Source organism: Salmo salar, chromosome ssa03, assembly GCF_905237065.1.
Source record: "Salmo salar chromosome ssa03, Ssal_v3.1, whole genome shotgun sequence".
NCBI classification, from domain to species: domain Eukaryota; kingdom Metazoa; phylum Chordata; class Actinopteri; order Salmoniformes; family Salmonidae; genus Salmo; species Salmo salar.
The window spans coordinates 369,182-395,018 of record NC_059444.1 but is presented as its reverse complement, the minus strand read 5'-3'; the positions used below and the strand labels follow the sequence as shown (position 1 = coordinate 395,018).

Sequence of the window (25,837 nt, the reverse complement as noted above, 5' to 3'; positions counted from 1 at the left end):
GTATTGGAGTGCCATCACAAAGCCCTGACCTCACCCCTATAGAAAATGTGTGGGCAGAACTGAAAAAGCGTGTGCGAACAAGGAGGCCTACAAACCTGACTCAGTTACACCAGCTCTGTCAGGAGGAATGGGCCAAAATTCATTCAACTTATTGTGGGAAGCTTGTGGAAGGCTACCCAAAACGTTTGACCCAAGTTAAACAATTTAAAGGCTATGCTACCAAATACTAATTGAGTGTATGTAAACTTCTGACCCACTGGGAATGTGATGAAAGAAATAAAAGCTGAAATAAATCATTCTCTCTACTATTATTATGACATTTCAAATTTTTTAAATGAAGTGCTGATCCTAACTTACCTAAAACAGGGAATTTTTACTAGGATTAAATGTCAGGAATTGTGAAAAACTGAGTTTAAATGTATTTGGCTAAGGTGTATGTAAACTTCCGACTTCAACTGTACTTAAAGTCCCCAGGACATTTACAGTATTAGGCAAGACTGCCTTCTCGTCTTCTGCACCAGAGGCATGGAATAGTCTACAATCTAGATATATTAGTGCCAGTGAATTAATTTAAAATGTTGAATGCTTGTTTTATGCTGGATCATGTTGTTGTATTGTATTGTTGTATGTTTTAATTCTGTAATGTATTGATTGTTGCTGCCTTCTTGGCCAGGTCTCCCTTGAAAAAGAGACTCCGGGTCTCAATGGGCTTTTCCTGGTTAAATAAAGGTTAAATAAAATACAAATAACCAAATATAAGTGATTTTGTCCAAATACTTTTGGTCCCCTAAAAAGGTGGGGGACTATAAACAGTTCAAACTATTGGCATGAAAATACATTATTAAAGCTGACAGTTAAAGCTGCACTTTAACCGCATAGTTGTTGTAACATTTGAAATACAAAACAACAAAAAGTGTGTCACTGTCCAAATACTTTTGAACCTCACTGTAAAACGCTGATGCTCCAGTGCAGTGACATCTCTGACATCAGGTGGCGGCTATTGTGGTGGAACTGAATTGACTCTAGCCAAAAATGTGCAAGTGAAACGTGCATTTTGAAAACCAAACAAACATATAATTATAAAATATAATGATTAAGGATGAGTGAGTGTGTGAGTGTGTGAGTGTGTGTGTGTGTGTGTGTGTGTGTGTGTGTGTGTGTGTGTGTGTGTGTGTGTGTATATGTTAAGGCATACCTGTTGTTGTAGAACCAGACATATTGACTGGGAGGGTTGGACTGGGCCTGGCAGAGCAGAGAGACCGCCTGTCTCTCCTGAGCAGAGTATCCTCTGTCTGTTACACTGTAGGGGGTCACGTCGATCTGGGGAATATCAGGACCGACTGGGGAGAGGACACACACACACTATATTAAACACACAAACACACAACATTACACACACACTATGTTACATAGAAACACAATATGTAACACAAGCACTACTTTATACACAAACACATTATGCACACACTACATGTTACACACACACTATGTTATGCACACACACTACGTTGCACACACACACTACGTTAATGTTAGGTTCATTGTTCATTGAGTAGGCCGTCATTGTAAATAAGAATTTGTTCATAACTGACTTGCCTAGCTAAATAAAGGCAAAAAAATGTATAATAATAATAAGAAGAAATATCTAATTGTTAAGGTATTTGGTATTTTGGTATTTTTTTAGGATCCTCATTAGATGTTGCAAAAGCAGCAGCTACTCTTCTTGGGGTCCACACAGAACATGAATCATAATACAGAATGACATAATACAGAACATCAACAGACAAGAACAGCTCAAGGACAGAACTACATACATTTTTTTTCAAAAGGCACACGTAGCCTACATATTAATGCATACACACAAACTTTTTAGGTCAAATAGGGGAGAGGCGTTGTGTAGTGTGAATGCTAACAGATGATGAAGAACTATGGGATTATAATGATGACACGCAAGTTTGTAATTTGAATTTAGTGGTCGTACATTGAGATTTGTGGTTGCAAGTACGGTTCTCAAATGTGTAATTTAATATGACAAGCTTGTATCATGATTGCGTGAAAGATTTAACAGTCGCAAAGTGGAACTTGAAGTGAAATTCTCACGCTCCAAAGAGAAAACAAGAACCTCACAGCCAAGGTAAAAATCCACGATTCCAACTTGGGTTGTCTACTCAGGGAAACCAGGGTGATGAAGGAGTCACTACCAGACATACAAAGTCGTAGCATGCGTGAAAATCCATTTTTTTTCTGGGATTCCTGAGGACGCATCCAATAATCCAGAGGGCGCGATCAGAGAATTCATGCAATCCGCCTTGAAACTTCCTATAGAGACTAAACAAGGTGGCTTTCCACCGAGTACACAGACTTGGAGCTCGGAGCGACAAGACCAAGGGTCCCCGACCGATCATCACAACATTTGAACACTACCAACAAAAGGAGCTGATCAAAAGCAGAGGAAGGAGCTTAAAGGGACCAAATACAGGCTCAATGACCAATTTCCAAGGGAGATAAACAAACGTCGTAAGAGACTGTATCCTGTACAGAGGCAACAGAGGGAGAGGGGTAAGCGTGCCTTTCTCATTGTGGACAAACTCTTTATAGATGGACAGCTATTCCGAGACAGCTCCATAACACTGTGGCTGTACTAAATTCTACAGGGACTTCAGGTTACGGAAAAAAAGAAGGTATGGGAACTGTAAAAATATCTGAACACTATGAAGTGGATATGAACACACACGTACTCAATTACATGCTTCCTTACACATACGGACTAATACATACACACCTGATCTCGCTCTCTTATCTCACTCTCTCTTTCTCTCATCTCTTCTCTCCCTCTCTCTCTATTGTCGAGAACTGTTTTATAATTTAATGTGTTTCTTGTTTGTCTATCTTTTTTATGTATTTGTCTACATGTTTATATATGTTTACAACAAGCAAGGGGAAGATATCAGAATAGGGGCATTGGGGAATAATAACATATTGTATGGAATACATTTGTACTGTAGTGAAGCCGTCTCTAGAGTAATGCAAGGTCTCTTTCATGATCATGTGAAACGTCGATTGCTATGGAAATGCTGGGATGTGTTGTTCAATGATGTTAAAGGTAATTATGATGCAACTACGATGGTGATACGATATAGATTACAATTATGAATATTAAGGCTATACGCACTACATGTTACACACAGAGACACTCAACCATGCAAATTGGCAGAGTTATTATTTATTTGGACATCACACATTATAGTCTTACTCTTATACAGACATCGTACACACTCTCACTATACCACATCCAATATCATACACATCAACCTACTCAGATTTGTTACACATAATATCTTGTCTCAATCTTCTAACATCTGTGGCATTGGCTCACAGGCAAACAGGCAAGGGAATAAAACAAATATTACTAGAACCTATTTCTTGAATTCTAAATATCAGACATTTGAAAGCTCTAGTTTTGACCTTCATAATACCTCTGATGGCAGTAACTTAACAAGCACTAACTATGGTCAATTTAGACTGAGAATAGTATCTAGTTATGGTCAATTTAGACTGAGAATAGTATCTAGTTATGGTAAGGGGTGAAATAAGTATAGCCAGTTATAATTGTAACGGTTTAGCAGGTTATAAAAAAAGATCAGTCTTTACATGGCTAAAAGAAAAGGAATATAACACATACTGTTTACAGGAAACTCACTCTACATCCTTAGATGAAGTTGCGTGGAAAAGGGAATGGTGTAGTGAAATAATTTTCTGTCATGGTGAAAGGAACTCAAAGGGTGTGATGATATTAATTAACAAAAATTTCGATCTGAATGTGCCAATAGTCAGGAATGATTCGCAAGGAAGGTGGATCCTTTTGAATATGAAAGTGGACGAAAAGAGATTTGACTCATTAATCTATATGGTCCAAATCAGGATGATCCACACTTCTTCAATGATCTAATCATTATGGTAGGAGACTATAACACAGTGTTAAGTACCTCAATGGACCGTAAAGGTAATCACTCTACAAACTATCATCACCATGCCCTTAAGGAAATCACAAATATTATGGACACATTAGAAATGGTGGATATTTGGAGACTAAAAAACCCCGACCTAGTGAGATATACATGGAGGAGACTTAATCAAGCTGGTCGTCTTGACTACTTTCTTGTCTCTTTCTCTCTTGCATCAAAGGTTAAACAAGTTTTAATAGGAGACAGAATGCGATCGGATCATCATCTAATTGGCATTCTCATAACACTTATAGATTTTCCACGTGGACGGGGATATTGGAAATTTAATCAAAGTTTACTGGAAGACAACTTATTTTTAACTAAGACAAAATAATTTATAACTGAATTTTTCCAGTATAATATAGGTTCAGCAAATCCCCTTATTGTTTGGGATACCTTTAAATGTACCTTCAGGGTTCATTCAATTCAATATTAATCAATAATAAAAAAGAAGTTTCTGGCTAAAGAGACAAGACTAACAAGGGAAATCCATGAACTAATAGTACAGGTAGACGGCAATAAAAACGATACTACAGCGATACAAAATAAGTTAGAGGAGAAACAAAAAAAACTTGAGGAACTTATTCTAGAACCATCTAATGTAATCTATTACAAAAATAAAGCAAACTGGATGGAATATGGAGAAAAATACAAAAAATTCTTCCTGAATCGCCAATACAGATGTCAAGGCTGTGGGTAACTGGTGAAAGGAGTCAGGCGCAGGAGAGCTGAGATGCGTGGACAAGGTATTTAATACAAGATAACACCAGTATACACACAATACTATGGTGCGGGAAAAATATCGGTACCACGAAATAAACAGGCATAATCACAAAACCCGGTAACAATATACCAGCCGTCAGATACAGCCTTCACAATAAAACAAACATGCACAAACATGGGGGAAACCAGAGGGTTAAATAATGAACATGTAATGATGGAATTGAAACCAGATGTGTAGAAAACAAAGACAAAACAAATGGAAAATTAAAAGTGGATCGGTGATGGCTAGAAGGGCGGTGACGTCGACCGCCGAACGCCGCTCGAACAAGGAGCGGGACCAACTCCAGCGGAAGTCGTGACAACAGGAACGCTAACAAAAATAATTTGCAGAAACTCGTTACTCAGTGGGTTTTGTCCAACATGTCTCCGGACCTACTCACTGCCACAGTAATACTCTGGACCTAGTTTTGTCCCGTGGAATAAATGTTGTGGATCTTAATGTTTTTCCTCATAATCCTGGACTATCGGACCACCATTTTATTACGTTTGCAATCGCAACAAATAATCTGCTCAGACCCCAACCAAGGAGCATTAAAAGTCGTGCTATAAATTCTCAGACAACCCAGAGATTCCTTGATGCCCTTCCAGACTCCCTCTGCCTACCCAAGGACGTCAGAGGACAAAAATCAGTTAACCACCTAACCGAGGAACTCAATTTAACCTTGCGCAATACCCTAGATGCAGTTGCACCCCTAAAAACTAAAAACATCTGTCATAAGAAACTAGCTCCCTGGTATACAGAAAATACACGAGCTCTGAAGCAAGCTTCCAGAAAATTGGAACGGAAATGGCGCCACACCAAACTGGAAGTCTTCCGACTAGCTTGGAAAGACAGTACCGTGCAGTATCGAAGAGCCCTCACTGCTGCTCGATCATCCTATTTTTCCAACTTAATTGAGGAAAATAAGAACAATCCGAAATTTATTTTTGATACTGTCGCAAATCTAACTAAAAAGCAGCCTTCGCAAATGGAGGATGGCTTTCACTTCAGCAGTAATACATTTATGAACTTCTTTGAGGAAAAGATCATGATCATTAGAAAGCAAATTACAGACTCCTCTTTAAATCTGGGTATTCCTCCAAAGCTCCATTGTCCTGAGTCTACACAACTCTGCCAGGACCTAGGATCAAGGGAGATACTAAAGTGTTTTAGGACTATATCTCTTGACACAATGATGAAAATAATCATGGCCTCCAAACCCTCAAGCTGCATACTGGACCCTATTCCAACTAAACTACTGAAAGAGCTGCTTCCTGTGCTTGGCCCTCCTATGTTGAACATAATAAACGGCTCTCTATCCACCGGATGTGTACCAAGCTCACTAAAAGTGGCAGTAATAAAGCCTCTCTTGAAAAAGCCGAATCTTGATCCAGAAATTATAAAAAACTATCGGCCTATATCGAATCTTACATTCCTCTCAAAAATTTTAGAAACAGCTGTTGCACAGCAACTCACTGCCTTCCTGAAGACAAACAATGTATACGAAACGCTTCAGTCTGGTTTTAGACCCCATCATAGCACTGAGACTGCACTTGTGAAGGTGGTAAATGACCTTTTAATGACGTCAGACCGAGGCTCTGCATCTGTCCTCGTGCTCCTAGATCTTAGTGCCGCTTTTGATACCATCGATCACCACATTCTTTTGGAGAAATTGGAAACCCAAATTGGTCTACATGGACAAGTTCTGGCCTGGTTTAGATCTTATCTGTCGGAAAGATATCAGTTTGTCTCTGTGAATGGTTTGTCCTCTGACAAATCAATTGTAAATTTCGGTGTTCCTCAAGGTTCCGTTTTAGGACCACTATTGTTTTCACTATATATTTTACCTCTTGGGGATGTCATTCGAAAACATAATGTTTAATTTCACTGCTATGCGGACGACACACAGCTGTACATTTCAAAGAAACATGGTGAAGCCCCAAAATTGCCCTCGCTAGAAGCCTGTGTTTCAGACATAAAGAAGTGGATGGCTGCAAACTTTCTACTTTTAAACTCGGACAAAACAGAGATGCTTGTTCTAGGTCCCAAGAAACAAAGAGATCTTCTGTTGAATCTGACAATTAATCTGGATGGTTGTACAGTCGTCTCAAATAAAACTGTGAAGGACCTCGGCGTTACTCTGGACCCTGATCTCTCTTTTTAAGAACATATCAAGACTGTTTCAAGGACAGCTTTTTTCCATCTACGTAACATAGCAAAAATCAGAAACTTTCTGTCCAAAAATGACGCAGAAAAATTAATCCATGCTTTTGTTACTTCTAGGCTGGACTACTGCAATGCTCTACTTTCCGGCTACCCGGATAAAGCACTAAACAAACTTCAGTTAGTGCTAAATACGGCTGCTAGAATCCTGACTAGAACCAAAAAATTTGATCATATTACTCCCGTGCTAGCCTCCCTACACTGGCTTCCTGTTAAGGCAAGGGCTGATTTCAAGGTTTTACTGCTAACCTACAAAGCATTACATGGGCTTGCTCCTACCTATCTTTCCGATTTGGTCCTGCCGTACATACCTACACGTACGCTACGGTCACAAGACGCAGGCCTCCTAATTGTCCCTAGAATTTCTAAGCAAACGGCTGGAGGTAGGGCTTTCTCCTATAGAGCTCCATTTTTATGGAATGGTCTGCCTACCAATGTGAGAGACGCAGACTCAGTCTCAACCTTTAAGTCTTTACTGAAGACTTATCTCTTCAGTAGGTCCTATGATTAAGTATAGTCTGGCCCAGGAGTGTGAAGGTGAATGGAAAGGCTGGAGCAACGAACCGCCCTTGCTGTCTCTGCCTTGCCGGTTCCCCTCTTTCCACTGGGATTCTCTGCCTCTAACCCTTTTACAGGGGCTGAGTCACTGGCTTACTGGTGTTCTTCCAGGCCGTCCATGGGAGGGGTGCGTCACTATAGTGGGTTGAGTCACTGACGTGGTCTTCCTGTCTGGGTTGGCGCCCCCCCCTTGGGTTGTGCCATGGCGGAGATCGTTGTGGGCTATACTCGGCCTTGTCTTAGGACGGTAAGTTGGTGGTTGGAGACATCCCTCTAGTGGTGTGGGGGCTGTGCTTTGGCAAAGTGGGTGGGGTTATATCCTGCCTGTTTGGCCCTGTCCGGGGGTATCATCGGATGGGGCCACAGTGTCTTCTGATCCCTCCTGTCTCAGCCTCCAGTATTTATGCTGCAGTAGTTTATGTGTTGGGGGGCTAGGGTCAGTCTGTTACATCTGGAGTATTTCTCTTGTCTTATCCGGTGTCCTGTGTGAATTTAAATATGCTCTCTCTAATTCTCTCTTTCTCTCTTTCTGTCTTTCTCTCGGAGGACCTGAGCCCTAGGACCATGCCTCAGGACTACCTGGTATGATGACTCCTTGCTGTCCCCAGTCCACCTGGCCGTGCTGCTGCTCCAGTTTCAGCTGTTCTGCCTGCGGCTATGGAACCCTGACCTGTTCACCGGACGTGCTTGTTGCACCCTCGACAACTACTATGATTATTATTATTTGACCATGCTGGTCATTTATGAACATTTTAACATCTTGACCATGTTCTGTTATGATATATACCCTGCACAGCCAGAAGAGGACTGGCCACCCCTCATAGCCTGGTTCCTCTCTAGGTTTCTTCCTAGGTTTTTGGCCTTTCTAGGGAGTTTTTCCTAGGGAGTTTTTCCTAGCCACCGTGCTTCTTTCACATGCATTGCTTGCTGTTTGGGGTTTTAGGCTGGGTTTCTGTACAGCACTTTGAGATATCAGCTGATGTACGAAGGGCTATATAAATAAATTTGATTTGATTTGATTTGAAGACGGAGTCATCTATGATTCTCCGGATGATATTTTAAAAGAAGAAGCTAATTATTTTAGGCAGATGTTCTCGTTTCCGTCTCATCCTCTCCCACTGAATGAAGATTATGGTAAGGAATTCTTTCCAAATTATACAAAAAAATAAAAATTAACAAATGTACAGAAAGATCAGCGCGAAGGCCAAATTACAGAGGAAGAACTTTTTGAGGCTATGAAATCCTTTCAGTCTGGAAAAACCCCAGGGCTTGATGGCATACCGGTAGAGGTATATCAAGTATTTTTTGATATACTATAAACTCCATTGTTAGATTGTTTTAACTACTCCGATAGAAATGGTAGACTGTCAGGTACTCAGCAGGAAGGTCTGATTTCTCTATTATTAAAACAAGACCCAGATGGCAAATATAAAGACCCAGTCTATCTAAAAAACTGGAGGCCCCTTACACTTCAATGTTGTGATGCAAAAATACTAGCAAAATGCATAGCACTCAGAATTAAAAGGGTTTTACCAGGTATTGTTCATCCTGATCAGACAGGTTTTTTACATGGACGATACATTGGAGATAATATACGACAACTACTAGAAATAATAGAACATCATGAAACATATAAGAAGTCAGGAATGGTATTTATAGCGGAGTTTGAAAAGGCATTTGATAAAGTAAGACTGGATTTTATTTATAAATGCCTGGATTTTTTCAATTTTGGTAATTCTCTAATAAAATGGGTAAAAATAATGGATAGCAACCCCAGGTGTAAAATAGTAAATAGCGGCTACTTCTCAGAGATTTGAATTGTTAAGAGGAGTTAAACAAGGGTGTTCGCTGTCACCATATCTATTCGTTATGGCCATCGAAATGTGAGCTATTAAAATCAGATCCAATAACAACATTAGAGGATTAGAAATCCAAGGCTGAAAAACAAAGGTGTCCATGTATGCCGATGACTCAAGTTTTATATTAGGTCCGCAAGCTAGATCCCTGCAATGTCTCATTAAAGATCTAGATAACTTTTCTGGACTCTCTGGACTAAAACCTAATTATGATAAGTGTACAATTTTACGTATTGGATCCTTAAAAAATAAATTACATTACCCTGCAGTTAACCTATAAAATGGGCTTATGGTGAAGTAGATATACTCGGTATTCATATCACAAAATCAGCGGAATCTGATTCTGGGTCGGTACCTAGATGAAACTTGACCCCCTGCGTTGTGTTTTCTCATGTTTTCTACGTGGAAAGTATTGGTGTGGATCACAGTAACGGACTTGTGACCTGTTGTGAAGATGTTCTATATGTTTTAGTGGGAAAGAAAGTGTAAATAAGCTCTCCACAATGAATTTCATTAGAAAACTTGTAACAATAGACAAGATCCTGCAACCATGGAGAGGTAAATACCTGTCTATCTATGGAAAAATTGCCCTGATTAACTCCTTAGTCATATCTCAGTTTACTCACTTACTTATGGTGCTGCCTACTCCTGATGATTCGTTTTTCAAATCATATGAGCAAAAAATATTTTGCTTTATTTGGGATGCTAAACCAGCCAAAATAAAACGTGCCTATATATACAATGAATATGAATTGGGTGGGTTGAGATTATTAAATATAAAAGCACTAAACCTCTCTCTAAAAGCTTCACTCATTCAAAAGTTGTATTTGAACCCTAAATGGTTCAAGTAGATTACTAAGAAAAGCTCATCCATTGTTTAAAAATGTCCGTTTTGCCTTTGTGCAGATTGCCATGTCTCATTTTTGATTAATTGAAAATAATACTTTTTTCAAAGTATCTCTCTTTTTCAAACAAGCATTGCATGGCTACAATTTCAATTTAATCCCCCTGAAAAGATAGAACAAATATTATGGCTGAACTCAAATGTGCTGGTTGATAACATACCTGTATTTATGGGAAAGATATTTGAAAAGGGTATTTTGCTTGTTGCACCCTCGACAACTACTATGATTATTATTATTTGACCATGCTGGTCATTTATGAACATTTTAACATTTTAACATCTTGACCATGTTCTGTTATAATATCCACCCTGCACAGCCAGAAGAGGACTGGCCACCCCTCATAGCCTGGTTCCTCTCTAGGTTTCTTCCTAGGTTTTTGGCCTTTCTAGGGAGTTTTTCCTAGCCACCGTGCTTCTTTCACATGCTTTGCTTGCTGTTTGGGGTTTTAGGCTGGGTTTCTGTACAGCACTTTGAGATATCAGCTGATGTACGAAGGGCTATATAAAAATAAATTTGATTTGATTATTTTGTTCTTAAATGATATTGTCAATTGAAATAGTAGAGATATGTCCTTCATGGACTTATCAGAATTGTACGGAAAGGTCTGCTCAATCCAAGAGTACAACCAATTGATTACAGCATTACCCCCAAAATGGAGGAGGCGGGTGGCAGCAGGAGGAGGTAGGGAACTGGTCTGTCTGCCCAATATAAAGGATCAAAACTGGCAGAGGAATAAAAATAGCATAAATAGGAAAGTATACCAGTTTCATTTGAGGACCAGGATGTTGACAACTGTGCCATACAGATTGCAAAATAGTTGGGAAGAGATTTTTAATGTACCGATTCTATGGTACAGGGTGTAGGAGTTGATATATAAAACAACGCAAGATTCAAGACTTCGTGCTTTCAGCTAAAATTATTATATAGAATTCTTGCCACCAACAAACTGAATATTTGGGGCATAAAATCATCGAAGCTCTGCAGATTTTGTTGTGAGGATGCAGAATCAATAGACCATTTATTTTGGTATAGCCCTCAGGTAGCCTGTTTCTGGTCTCAGGTTCAGGAATGGCTGAAAATGCATAGCATTGATCTAAAATTGACCCTAGAAATAGTACTGTTAGGAGATCTGGAGACACCGGGTCAGTCAATTACTAATATACTAATACTCGTAGTAAAAGTATTTATCTTCAACACGCAATCTGTGGATTCTATTCGATTAGATAGATTGAAATTGTACATTAAACATCACAGCATAGTTGAAAGATATGTGTTCCGTAGAAACACGAAGGGGTGGCCAGCAGAGTTAGATGGGATGGGCTGAGGGAAGCTGAGGGTTGGGATGGGTTGAAACAGGAAGTGGGTGGCCAGCAGAGATAGATGGGATGGGCTGATGGAAGCTGAGGGTTGGTATGTGGAATTGGAGACAAGTGGGAGTGGAGTTGCTGTGTGAGAGATAGAATGATGGTCAAATATAAAAGTAAAACTTTTTATTTTTTAAGTCAAAATAAATCATAATAAAAAGTACATTTGAATGACACTAAGTGACAGTGTTTTTACAACTAATGGCGGTTTGCCTGAGGCTATTGCCGTGCAGGTGTTTGTACACATGCATATACACACACTCTCATTCAAATAAACACATACAAGAACACACACATACATGGAACTTGTAATAGTGCCAGACATGCACACAAACATATACAGTTGGCATTGCTGTTATGATTTTAGTTGTTTTAAATGTATTATTATTTTGTTTTATTTTTTATGTGTTGTTGTTTGCTGTTTTCTTCTGTCTTTTCCTTTTTTCTCTTTAGTTCATTCTCTTGGTTTTTGGTGCGTTGGGGGGTTCGTGGAGGAATGGAATTTATTTTTTATTTGATTTTTTCTTCCTAGGAGGAATGTGGGAGGGGTCTCGAATGGTTGAGGGACAGCTATTGGGGAACTGTGGGGGGGGGGGTCTTGGAGGGTTCGGGTTCACGTTTTTTGTCCTGGTGGTAGATCGGTCAACATGCCCTTGAGCAGGGAATTGACCCTGTATGCTTCTGTGTGTTGCTCTGAATGGGAATCTGTTGGATGACTGGTATGATGTAGTTATTGAGCGGCTTCACTGCAAGTATATTGTATGTTGTGAATTATTACAAGTCAATTCATGAGTATGACTATTCTGCAGTGAATCAAAAAACACTTGCAGATTTTGAATCTGTGGGCGTACAGAGCTCTGTCACTGTTGTCACTTTACCAAGAGATTCGTAAACTTGTCTAAAGTTTTGTGAGTTTGTAGAAAGAGATTTGCAAGTAAAAAAAAATATTTGAACAGCTAAGGGCACAGGACAGTTTACTTCTGACTAAGCCTCAGCCGCCTAACCATTGGCTGGATTGTTCCGTCAATCAAATCTCAGGAAGTAGCTACCCACATGAGCAAGAGTGGATGAGGTAAATTAAAAGAAAAAATGATCTACTTGAAGGTAATCGTCTCATTTATCTATGTACATTTCAGATGAACTCCAGACCAGCTATTGCACTGACAACTCATGAGAGTTTCATCATAGCACTTGATGGTTTTTGCGACTGCACTTGAAGAAACTTTCAAAGTTCTTGAAATGTTCTGTATTGACTGACCTTAACTTCTCTAGGGCCAGTGGGACGATTTCGTCCCACCTACGTAACAGCCAGTGGAATCCCGTGGCGCGTTATTCAAATACCTTAGAAATGCTATTACTTCAATTTCTCAAACATATGACTATTTTACACCATTTTAAAGACAAGACTCTCGTTAATCTAACCACACTGTCCGATTTCAAAAAGGCTTTACAACGAAAGCAAAACATTAGATTATGTCAGTAGAGTACCCAGCCAGAAATAATCAGACACCCATTTTTCAAGCTAGCATAGAATGTGACATAAACCCAAATCACAGCTAAATGCAGCACTAACCTTTGATGATCTTCATCAGATGACAATCTTAGGACATTATGTTATACAATACATGCATGTTTTGTTCAATCAAGTTCATATTTATATCAAAAACCAGCTTTTTACATTAGCATGTGACGTTCATAACTAGCATACCCCCCGCAAACTTCCGGTGAATTTACTAAATTACTCACGATAAACGTTCACAAAAAACATAACAATTATTTTAAGAATTATAGATACAGAACTCCTCTATGCACTCGCTATGTCCGATTTTAAAATAGCTTTTCGGTGAAAGCACATTTTGCAATATTCTAAGTAGATAGCCCGGCATCACAGGGCTAGCTATTTAGACACCCAGCAAGTTTAGCCCTCACCAAAGTCAGATTTACTATAAGAAAAATGTTATTACCTTTGCTGTTCTTCGTCAGAATGCACTCCCAGGACTTCTACTTCAATAACAAATGTTGGTTTGGTTCAAAATAATCCATAGTTATATCCAAATAGCGGCGTTTTGTTTGTGCGTTCAAGACACTATCCGAAAGGGTAAATAAGGGTTACGCGCCCGACGCGTTTCGTGACAAAAAAATTCTAAATATTCCATTACCGTACTTCGAAGCATGTCAACCGCTGTTTAAAATCAATTTTTATGGCATTTTTCTCGTAAAAAAGCAATAATATTCCGACCAGGAATCTGTGTTTTAGTACAAAGAGAGAGAAAATAAAAACATGGTGTCGCCCCGTGCACGCGCCTCAGCTTATTGTCCTCTGATAGACCACTTAACCAAAGGCGCTAAAGTTTTTCAGCCAGCGGCTGGAATTACATCATTCAGCTTTTTCCCGGGTTCTGAGAGCCTATGGGAGCTGTAGGAAGTGTCACGTTACAGCAAAGATCCTACATTTTCAATAAACAGAGCCAAGAAGCCCAAGGAATGGTCAGAGAGGGTACTTCCTGTACAGAATCTTCTCAGGTTTTTGCCTGCCATATGAGTTCTGTTATACTCACAGACACCATTCAAACAGTTTTAGAAACTTTAGGGTGTTTTCTATCCAAAGCCAATAATTATATGCATATTCTAGTTTCTGGGCAGTAGTAATAACCAGATTAAATCGGGTACGTTTTTTAATCCGGCCGTGTAAATACTGCCCCCTAGCCCTAACAGGTTAATGTCTTAAAGTAATGATGGACTGTCACTTCTCTTTGCTTTTTTGAGCTGTTCTTGACAAAATATGAACTTGATCTTTTACCAAATAGGTCTATCTTCTGTATACCACCCCTACCTTGTCACAACACAACTGATTGGCTCAAACACATTAAGAAGGAAAGAAATTCCCAAAATTAACTTTTAAGAAGGCACGCCTGTTAATTGAAATACACTCCAGGTGACAACCTCATGAAGCTGGTTGAGAGAATGCCAAGAGTGTGCAAAGCTGTCATCAAGGCAAAGGGTGTCTATTTGAAGAATCTCAAATATATTTTGATTTGTTTAACACTTTTCTGGTTACTACATGATTCCATATGTGTTATTTCATCATTTGGATGTCTTCACTATTATTCTACAATGTAGAAAATAGTAAAAAATAAAGAAAAACCCTTGAATGAGTAGGTGTTCTAAAACTTTTGACCGGTAGTGTACATGTACATAAACGTCCCTTTTTCAGGACCCTGTCTTTGAAAAATAATTCATAAAAATCCAAATAACTTCACAGATCTTCATAGTAAAAGGTTTAAACACAGTTTCCCATGCTTGTTCAATGAACCATAAACAATTTGTGAACATGCACCTGTGGAACGGTCATTAAGACACTAACAGCTTACAGACGGTAGGCAATTAAGGTCACAGTTATGAAAACTTAGGACACTAAAGAGGCCTTTCTACTAACTCTGAAAAACAACAAAAGAAAGATGCCCTGGGTCCCTGCTCATCTGCGTGAACGTGCCTTAGGCATGCTGCAAGGAGGCATGAGGACTGCAGATGTGGCCAGGGCAATAAATTGCAATGTCCGTACTGTGAGACGCCTAAGACAGCCCTACAGGGAGACAGGACGGACAGCTGATCGTCCTCGCAGTGGCAGGCCACGTGTAACAACACCTGCACAGGGTCGGTACATCCGAACATCACACCTGTGGGACAGGAACAGGACAGAAACAACAACTGCCCGAGTTACACCAGGAACGCACAATCCCTCCATCAGTGCTCAGACTGTCCGCAATAGGCTGAGAGAGGCTGGAGTGAGGGCTTGTAGGCCTGTTGTAAGGCAGGTCCTCACCAGACATCACCGGCACATATGGGCACAAACCCACGGTCTCTGGACCAGACAGGACTGACAAAAAGTTATCTTCACTGATGAGTCAAAGTTTTGTCTCATCAGGGGTGATGGTCAAATTCGCGTTTATCGTCGAAGGAATGAGCATTATCCTGAGGCCTGTACTCTGGAGCGGGATCGATTTGGAGGTGGAGGGTCAGTCATGGTCTGGGGCGGTGTGTCACAGCATCATCGGACTGAGCTTGTTATTATTGCAGGTAATCTCAACGCTGTGTGTTACAGGGAAGACATCCTCCTCCCCCCTGTGGTACCCTTCCTGCAGGCTCATCCTGACATGACCCTCCATCATGACAATGCCACCAGCCATACTGCTCGTTCTGTGCGTGATTTCCTGCAAGACAGGAATGTCAGTGTTCTGCCATGGTCAGGGAAAAGCCCGGATCTCAATCCCATTAAGCCCGTCTGGGACCTGTTGGATCAGAGGGTGAGGGCTAGGGCCATTCCTCACAGAAATGTTTGGGAACTTGCAGGTGCCTTGGTGGAAGAGTGGGGTAAAATCTCACAGCAAGAACTGGCAAATCTGGTGCAGTCCATGAGGAGGAGATGCACTGCAGTAGTTAATGCAGCTGGTGGCCACACCAGATACTGACTGTTACTTTTGATTTGACCCCCCCTTTGTTCAAGGACACATTATTCCATTTTTGTTAGTCACATGTCTGTGGAACTTGTTCAGTTTATGTCTCAGTTGTTGAATCTTGTTATGTTCATACAAATATTTACACAAGTTAAGTTTGCTGAAAACAAACGCAGTTGACAGTGAGAGGGCGTTTATTTTTTTGCTGAGTTTATTACCTCGACTAACTGGTGCCCCCGCGCATTGACTCTGTACCGGTACCCCCTGTATATAGCCTCACTATTGTTATTTTACTGATGCTGTTTAATTACTTTTATTTTTTAAATCACACTTATTTTTTCTTAGAACTGCATTGTTGGTTAAGGGCTTGTAAGTAAGCATTTCACTTTAAGGTCTACACCTGCTGTATTCGGTGCATGTGACAAATTTAATTTGATTTGATATACATCAAACGCATGGTTTCAATATGTTGGCCATTCCATTTACTTCGTTATAATTATGAGCCATACTCCCCTCAGCAGCCTCCACTGGTGTAGAGTTAGGGTGTAGTGTTCAGTGTGTATACTAACAAATTATGTTCAGCCAGATGGGTAAGAAGTAAAGGTTCAGCGTTAGGGGTAGTGTGTAGGGTTTAGGGTGTAGTTTTTTGGTGTATACTAACAGATGATGTCCAGCCAGATGGGTTAGAAGTTAGGGTTCATCATTAGAGGTAGTGTGTAGGGTTTAGGGTGTGTGTATACTAACATATGATGTCCAGCCAGATGGGTTAGAAGTTAGGGTTCATCATTAGAGGTAGTGTGTAGGGTTTAGGGTGTTCAGTGTCAGTTTGTATACTAACATATGATGTCCCTCCAGATGGGTTAGAAGTTAGGGTTCATCATTAGAGGTAGTGTGTAGGGTTTAGGGTGTAGTGTGTATACTAACAGATGATGTCCAGCCAGATGGGTTAGAAGTTAGGGTTCATCATTAGAGGTAGTGTGTAGGGTTTAGGGTGTAGTGTTCAGTGTGTAGTGTGTATACTAACAGATGATGTCCAGCCAGATGCGGTCGGACCGTTCCTGGTTGACCTGGTTCCGGGCCACACAACGATACCAGCCTGTGTGGTTACGGTTGACTTCTGTCATGTTGAACACGCTGCTGTTGCCCTGGGAGACGGTGCTGACCAATCCACTGTATGTCTCATGCTCCCACAGGAAGTAAAGTGGCCCAGTACCATTCTCCAGGCCGCAGCGCAGCCACACCGAAGATCCCTCCGCAGGGGATGCATCACTCAGAAGAATATATGGCTTACTGACCGGGACTGCACACATGCAAATACACAAACACACACACAAACACACAAACACAAAACAACACACACACACACACACACACACACACACACACACACACACACACACACACACACACACACACACAGTAATAAGATTAAGAACTTTATTGGTCAATTGCAGGTCCAACCGAATTTTGACTTCTGCTTTTAACGCAGCCCTTCTGAAAGACACACATACAGACATATACAGCTCTTGGAGAGTTGCGGGTGAGCTGTTGTTGTGGGGGGTTAAGTGTCTTGCTCAAGGGTACAATGGCAGGCAATGGCATCTTGTAGTAGTAATAATATAGCTTACCCAGTATAAGGGCTTAAAAAAACATCTAATTGGTAGCACTTGTGCTCCCAACTAAATGTTAGGAGCACAACAAAACATTTAGGAGCACCAGAATATGTATTTTTTTTATTGACATAAGATATAGCCTATATTGTGCATATTCACCTTGATGCCTGGCAACAAGGCGGCATCCAATTTGTTTCGATTCTCTTCCTGCTTTCGGCCTATTCACATGTAAGCAAAACATTGGTTAATATGAATTACGCTTGTGAAAAGTATTAAATAATGTGCACATAACTTGAAAGATATGTTAGTTCTATGTTAAGAATAATTATTGAAAAAATGTAAACGTTTGTTTTCCCTTAGTAAAAGTACTCTGAAGGCGACACTAGTTAATGGTTAGCTTTCTCATGTTTTGAATAGGCCGGAAGGAGGAAAACAATCAAGTTCGATCAGGAACCGGGTGCAGTGGATTGGGCATCATAAGTTGAATATTAACTCTAGCTTCTTTTGAAGCAAGCTATGCCCTAGAAACTTCTAGAAATAAACACACACACACACAGGTAGTGAGAGAGACAATCTGTCTTCATATACAGACACAATGCAATGTTGTAGTTAAACCTGTTATGGGGTGGCAGGTAGCCTAGTGGTTAGAGCGTTAACGTAATAACCGAAAGGTTGCAAGATCGAATCCCGAGCTGACAAGATAAAAAATCTGTCATTCTGCCCCTGAACAAGGCAGTTAACCCACTGTTCCTAGGCTGTCATTGTAAATAAGAATTTGTTCTTAACTGACTTGTCTAGTTAAATAAAATTATAATGACATGTCTATTAGACTGTTAGTTAAACCCAGTACATGTCTATTAGACTGTTAGTTAAACCCAGTACATGTCTATTAATGTTAGTTAAACCCAGTACATGTCTATTAGACTGTTAGTTAAACCCAGTACATGTCTATTCATGCTAGTTAAACCCAGTACATGTCTATTAGACTGTTAGTTAAACCCAGTACATGTCTATTAGACTGTTAGTTAAACCCAGTACATGTCTATTCATGCTAGTTAAACCCAGTACATGTCTATTAGACTGTTAGTTAAATCCAGTACATGTCTATTATACTATTAGTTAAACCCAGTACATGTCTATTAGACTGTTAGTTAAACCCAGTACATGTCTATTAGACTGTTAGTTAAACCCAGTACATGTCTATTAGACTGTTAGTTAAACCCAGTACATGTCTATTAGACTGTTAGTTAAACACAGTACATGTCTATTACTGTTAGTTAAACCCAGTACATGACTATTATACTGTTAGTTAAACCCAGTACATGACTATTATACTGTTAGTTAAACCCAGTACATGACTATTAGACTGTTAGTTAAACCCAGTACATGTCTATTCATGTTAGTTAAACCCAGTACATGTCTATTATACTGTTAGTTAAACCCAGTACATGTCTATTAGACTGTTAGTTAAACCCAGTACATGTCTATTAGACTGTTAGTTAAACCCAGTACATGTCTACTAGACTGTTAGTTAAACCCAGTACATGTCTATTAGACTGTTAGTTAAACCCAGTACATGTCTATTATACTGTTAGTTAAACCCAGTACATGTCTATTATACTGTTAGTTAAACCCAGCGAAGTCCCACAGGGCTCTTTACCAAGGCTGCAGGTCCTGGTGCGTGTGTCCAGGGGGTGTTTGGCGTAGCAGGTGTAGGCCTGTCCATTCTGGGTGGAGTTAGAACGAAGTACCAGGATGTTGGAGGTCTCCACTTCTTGGCCCCTCCCCTCTTCTTTAGGCACCTCCCACCACACCACAGCCCTGGGAGACCCACCTACAAGAACAGTATTATTATAATTATATGTATTGTTGTTGTGGTGGTGGTTGTTGTGGCTGTTACTGTTGTTGTGGTTACCTTCCCAGGAGCAGGACAGCAGCAGGTATTGGTTCTTACCGGTGGCATAAGCGGAACACACTGGCTCACCATAAGGAGACCCTGAGAGAGAGAGAGAGAGAGAGAGAGAGAGAGAGTGGTTAGCTTAGTGGTAATTGAACTAAATTAAGATCGAAGTAGTGTTTTCAGTACTTTTTTATCAATGTAGTGGTTTAGTTTTCTACAGAAACTACACACTGCTTTTTTTGCATAAATAAAATAAAATATGGATGAAAAGAATTTAATTTGTTTGGCATTAGATCTGCCTAATTCTCCTTTGAAAGATTGTTTTGTGTTTAACACTAAAACCTCAATGGACCCCGATTCAGGCCAATGGCACGTCTTTATAATGTCAACATTCTAACAGTCTAATAAATACATTTCATAAATACTATCAGAAGTATAATGATTTGGATGTGTTTATGAAGCTCTTAGCTGACATTAGAGTATCAAATAATGATTTTTTCAGAGAACATATCATTACATTTCATTAGTTCATGTTCTGTAGACTATATGTACTTTAGACTATATGCACTGTAGACTATATGTACTGTAGGCTGCATGCACTGTAGACTATACGTACTTCAGACTATATGTACTGCATACTATATGTACCGCAGACTATATGTACTGTAGAATCTAAGTTCTGTAGACCATGAGTACTGTAGACTATATATATTGTAGACTGTATGTACTGTAGACTACATGTACTGTAGACTATATGTACTGTAGACTATATGTACTGCAGACTATATTTACTGTAGAATGTATGTACTGTAGACTATGTGTACTGTAGACTATATGTACTGTAGACTATATGTACTGCAGACTATATGTACTGCAGACTATATGTACTGCAGACTGTATGTACTTTAGGATATATGTACTGTAGACTGTATGTACTGTAGACTGTATGTACTGTAGACTGTATGTACTGTGGACTATAAGTACTGCAGACTCTATGTACTGTAGACTATATTTACTGCAGACTGTATGTGAAAAATGAAAAACCAGTAAAACCACCACAGTACAAGAGTTAAATCCATCACAAAGGTATCCATTACAATATTGTTTTGGTTTGTCTTAAGAAAATGTATTTAAAATGAATGGAATAGTATATTTTACATTTATTATGTCACTAGTCCTTGCTTGAGCAATGTTGCCGCTGAGTGCCCATGTGCTGAACCCATGCATGGACAGTGCGGTTATTGTTGGGAAAAGCAATATTTGGAAATATGATGCATCTCTTTTTGAGAGTTATTTGAAAAGGTAAGTGTCTTATAAACTGCTTAATCTGCTCTTTCTGATAACAAACAGAAATCAAAACATCTTAACTGGATGCAAATGAAGGAGGATTTGAAAAGTGGTTCTCCTTTCCTGCTTCTGTCAGTTCCAAGCTGCGCCACTCTCTTCATGTACAATTTGACAATTGATCAAATTGTCACCCATCAGACTATTGTCAATTTAATCTCATTATCATGACCTCTTATCATATCATCATTCTGAACAGTCGTAACCTCTCATCGTTGTCTGTGATCAGGCCTACCACTGTTATGTCATCTGCAAACTTAATGATGGTGTTGGAGTCATGCCTGGCCATGCAGTCGTGGGTGAACAGGGAGTACAGGAGGGGACTGAGCACGCACCCCTGTGGAGCTCCAGTGTTGAGGATCAGCGTGGCGGATGTGTTGTTGCCTACCCTTACCATTGAACAGCATTCTCACATAGGTGTTCCTTTTGTCGAGGTGGGAACAGGCAGTGTGGATTGCATCATCTGTGGATCTGTTGGGGCGGTATGCAAATTGGAGTGGGTCTAGAGTTTCTGGGATGATAGTATTGATGTGAGCCATGACCAGCCTTTCTAAGCACTTCATGGCTACTGACTTGAGGGGCGGTAGTCATTTAGGCAGGTTACCTTCGCTTTCTTGGGCACAGGAACTATGGTGGTCTGCTTGAAACATGTAGATATTACTGACTCAGTCAGGGAGAGGTTGAAAATGTCAGTGAAGACACCTGCCAGTTGGTCCGTGGAGTACACATCCTGGTAATCCGTCTGGCCCCGCGTCCTTGTGAATGTTCAGCTGTATAAAGGTCTTGCTCACATCGGCTATGGAGAGCGTGATCACACAGTCGTCCAGAACAGTTGGTGCTCTCATGCATGCTTCAGTGTTACTTGCCTCGAAGCGAGCATAAACGGCATTTAGCTCGTCTGGTAAACTCTCATCACTGGGCAGCTCACGGACGGGTTTCCCTTTGTAGTCCGTAATAGTTTGCAAGCCCTGACACATCAGACGAGTGTCAGAGCCGGTGTAGTAGGCTTCAATCTTAGTCCTGTATTGATGCTTTGCCTGTTTGATGGTTCGTCTGAGGGCATAGCAGGATTTCTTATAAGCGTCCTGATTAGTGTCCTGCTCCTTTAAAGCAGCAGCTCTAGTCTTTAGCTCGGTGCTGATGTTGCCTGTAATCCATTGCTTCTGGTTGGGATATGTAAATACAGTCACTGTGGGGATGACGTCATCGATTCACTTATTGATGAATCCTGTGACTGAGGTGGTATACTCCTCAATGCCATTGGATGATGTTTATGAAGCATGTGATAAATACAATTTGATTTGATGAATTAACAAATGACTGAGTAATAATATATTTTTAATTCGCATAATTTTGACACTCTCAGCCTTTCTACTGTTAATAGGATAAATTATACATTCTGTTAACATATGTGAATCATTTCAGGAAACTAGGCGTATGTTGCATGTCACTACTTCAGAGGAGAAGCATTTGAACGTAAATAAATAAATGTTATGTGAAATAAATGTTATGTGTTTTTTGGCAGAAATGCCTTCGGGAACATGTGAACAACATTCAGTAAATCAGTAAATATGAATACAATCGTTAAATTACAAGCCTAGTTGGTTTAGCCACGGAAAAAGTCAGGAACCTTCCTGCTAGCGATGATTGGCTGAGATAATGGATGGGCTGGACATGCTGAGAGATGAGTTTGGATTATTCTGCCATGTAGCATGCCTCTGTCTATAACATGAACTGTTCAGTATGTGTAGATAATGATTTCTTCTGCTGCTTTTTTGAAAGATATCATGAAGCACTGCAAAAGTTTTGCTACTGCTCTCCTCTTTCTGGAGGACGATCATGCCATGCTGACTCTCTCTGACTCTGAAAATGAATCAGACGATGAGGAAATCCCTCATTTTCATTGAACAAGACATTGTAGAGTTTCTGATGACAGTGATTGGGAAGAAACAGCGATCAACAGTGTTGTCACGGAAGAAATTGACCGAGTTTTGAAATCAGTGGAATGCCCTTTGGAAGCAGAGTATGATAGATAAGGAGATGGAGAAGATTCTGGCGTATGATTGGAATTATGTGGAGGGAGTCAAAAAGATAACACACTGAATATTTGTATAAAACACCGGTCTCAGGATTACACATTCAAACTAAGGGCAACTATGGAATACGTGACACAGAAGGAGAAGTGTTCATCCACGTATATGGGTAAGAAAGTCTAGCTAGCTACATTTTCAGATATTATATGTTTCTACTTTTGTCAGAAAGTTGTTTTCATTACAAGTTAAAGTACTGTTAGCTAGCTTGCTAACGTTAGTTGGCTGGCTCGCTAGCTAAAGTTATGTGTATGATCTGTGTAGTAATATTATTCGTATATCAGAAATACATTTGCATTGCTAGTTATAGCCTAATATTAGCTAGCTAGCTAACGTTGAACCTAATTAGTTAGCTTTAGCTGGTGGCTAGCTATGGTGGCTAGCTATGACAATCTGTTTGTATTGCTAGTAGTATGGGTTGGGATTATTGCAGAGTTCAAAACAATTGGGAACTCGGAAATGGGAATTCGGAAATCTCCGAATTCAGTGCATTCAAGACAACTGGGAACTCTGAAAAAAAACAATCTCCGACTGGGAAAAATCATTTTGGACATCATCCAAAATAGAATTCTAACTCGGGAACTATGGCCCCGTTCTAGAGCCCCGACTTTCCAACCTGAAGATCACTGACGTCATGATTTGACTTCAAATTTTTCCAAGTTCCCAGTTGTCTTGAAAGCACTATTATGTTCATTGTTTAGCTAGCTAGCAAGCTACAGTGGTTCCTCCTTTAAAAGTTGCGAGCTTGCACCGGACTTAGAGGTACCCAGCGTCACGGCTTCATTGCTCCAGACCACCACAAGGGGGAGTTAAAGCACTCATTATGCATTTGGTTCCCAAGGTTTTTATATGACCAATCATATCGAGTGGATCCAATGACGCATTTGACACGGGCCACCAATCCCTGGCGACTTCAACAAAGATGGCTGACAAAACATTACGAGGACGCTAATTTAAGTAATTATAACGTCCCCCCTATCTGAGATGTTTACTGCAGTCCTCATTCTCCACATATAACACCAGTTCGGCCAGTCACATTCTGTTAAAGGTCCCCAAAGCACACACATCCCTATGGTCGCTTGTCTTTTCAGTTCGCTGCAGCTAGCGACTGGAATGAGCTGCAACAAACACTCAAACTGGACAGTATTATCTCAATCTCTTCATTCAAAGGCTCAATCATGGACACTCTTACTGACAGTTGTGGCTGCTTTGCAAAATATATATTGTGTTGTCATGTGTTGCTGCCTTGCTATGTTGTTGTCTCTTTCTGTCGTCCTTCCCTGTAGCTCAGTTGGTAGAGCATGGTGTTTGCAACGCCAGGGTTGTGGGTTCGATTCCCACGGGGGGCCAGTACAAAAAAAAAATGCATGAAATGTATGCATTCACTACTGTAAGTCGCTCTGGATAAGAGCGTCTGCTAAATGACTAAAATGTAAATGTAAAATGTTATGTAGTGTGTTGCTGCCTTGCTATGTTGTTGTCTCTTTATGTAGTGTGTTGCTGCCTTGCTATGTTGTTGTCTCTTTATGTAGTGTGTTGCTGCCTTGCTATGTTGTTGTCTCTTTATGTAGTGTGTTGCTGCCTTGCTATGTTGTTGTCTCTTTATGTAGTGTGTTGCTGCCTTGCTATGTTGTTGTCCCTTTATGTAGTGTGTTGCTGCCTTGCTATGTTGTTGTCTCTTTATGTAGTGTGTTGCTGCCTTGCTATGTTGTTGTCTCTTTATGTAGTGTGTTGCTGCCTTGCTATGTTGTTGTCTCTTTATGTAGTGTGTTGCTGCCTTGCTATGTTGTTGTCTCTTTATGTAGTGTGTTGCTGCCTTGCTATGTTGTTGTCTCTTTATGTAGTGTGTTGTCTCTCTTGCCGTGATGTGTTTTTTTGTCCTATATTTTTTATGTATTTTTTTAATCCCAGACGCCGTCATTGTAAATAATTGTTCTTAACTAACTTGCCTAGTTAAATAAAGGTTAAAAAATCAAATAGCGTAGCTTAACTTCTTCCAGTGTGAAGTAATTGGTAGTTTGGTAAACTATATTTTCAGTGTAGCTTCCGCAACACTGGTGTGTGTGCGTGTATGTGGCATATAGGACCATGCTGTGTGTGAGACTCACAAGCCCGTGCAGTGCATTGTGTGGAGGTGTTGAGAGCAGGGTGCATCCCCAGGCAGGTGAACAGAGAGTTGTTGTTGGTCTGGGATCCAGACTGCAGTACGGAGACATTGTTGGCTGGCCACGCCCCTTCGCCCCCAAGCCACGCCCCTCCCTGTTACAATAACAACCAGAACAACAATCATTTAACTTGTTAGGACCCTTTCTTTGAGTGTGCGTGCGTGTGCATGTGTGTGTGTGTGTGTGTGTGTGTGTGTGTGTGTGTGTGTGTGTGTGTGTGTGTGTGTGTGTGTGTGTGTGTGTGTGTGTGTGTACCTGTGCCAGAAGGTTTGTGGTCCAGCGTAGTGAAGGGGGAGGCAGGCCCCCTGGCCATGAACAGGTCAGGTTGAGGGAGGAGTAGTTCATTGCTGGCAGAACAGAGCAGGAGGGGGAACCATCTGGAGGGTCTGGGGGACAGGGGGACAATATACAGCGCAACACTGTGTTGATTGTGTTGTTATTGTGTGTGTGTGTGTGTGTGTGTGTGTGTGTGTGTGTGTGTGTGTGTGTGTGTGTGTGTGTGTGTGTGTGTGTGTGTGTGTGTGTGTGTGTGCCTGCCTGCCTGCCTGCGTGCGTGCGTGTGTGTGTGTGTGTTTCTGTGGTTATATATGTGTGTGTG

General features: G+C 40.5%; 1 protein-coding gene across 1 annotated transcript; it reads right to left on the bottom strand.

Moving 5' to 3' along the window:
• Positions 1–353: 353 nt before the first annotated feature.
• On the bottom strand, positions 354–25,325 carry LOC123741579 (V-set and immunoglobulin domain-containing protein 10-like 2). The gene is made up of 6 exons (XM_045714328.1): positions 25,183–25,325; positions 19,656–19,736; positions 19,401–19,574; positions 17,152–17,427; positions 1,196–1,340; positions 354–357 (listed from the first exon to the last, which is right to left on the bottom strand). The coding sequence occupies exons 1-6, from the start codon at positions 25,226–25,228 to the stop codon at positions 354–356; spliced, it is 726 nt and encodes a 241-aa protein (XP_045570284.1). The 5' UTR covers positions 25,229–25,325.
• Between the last annotated feature and the right edge of the window lie 512 nt (positions 25,326–25,837).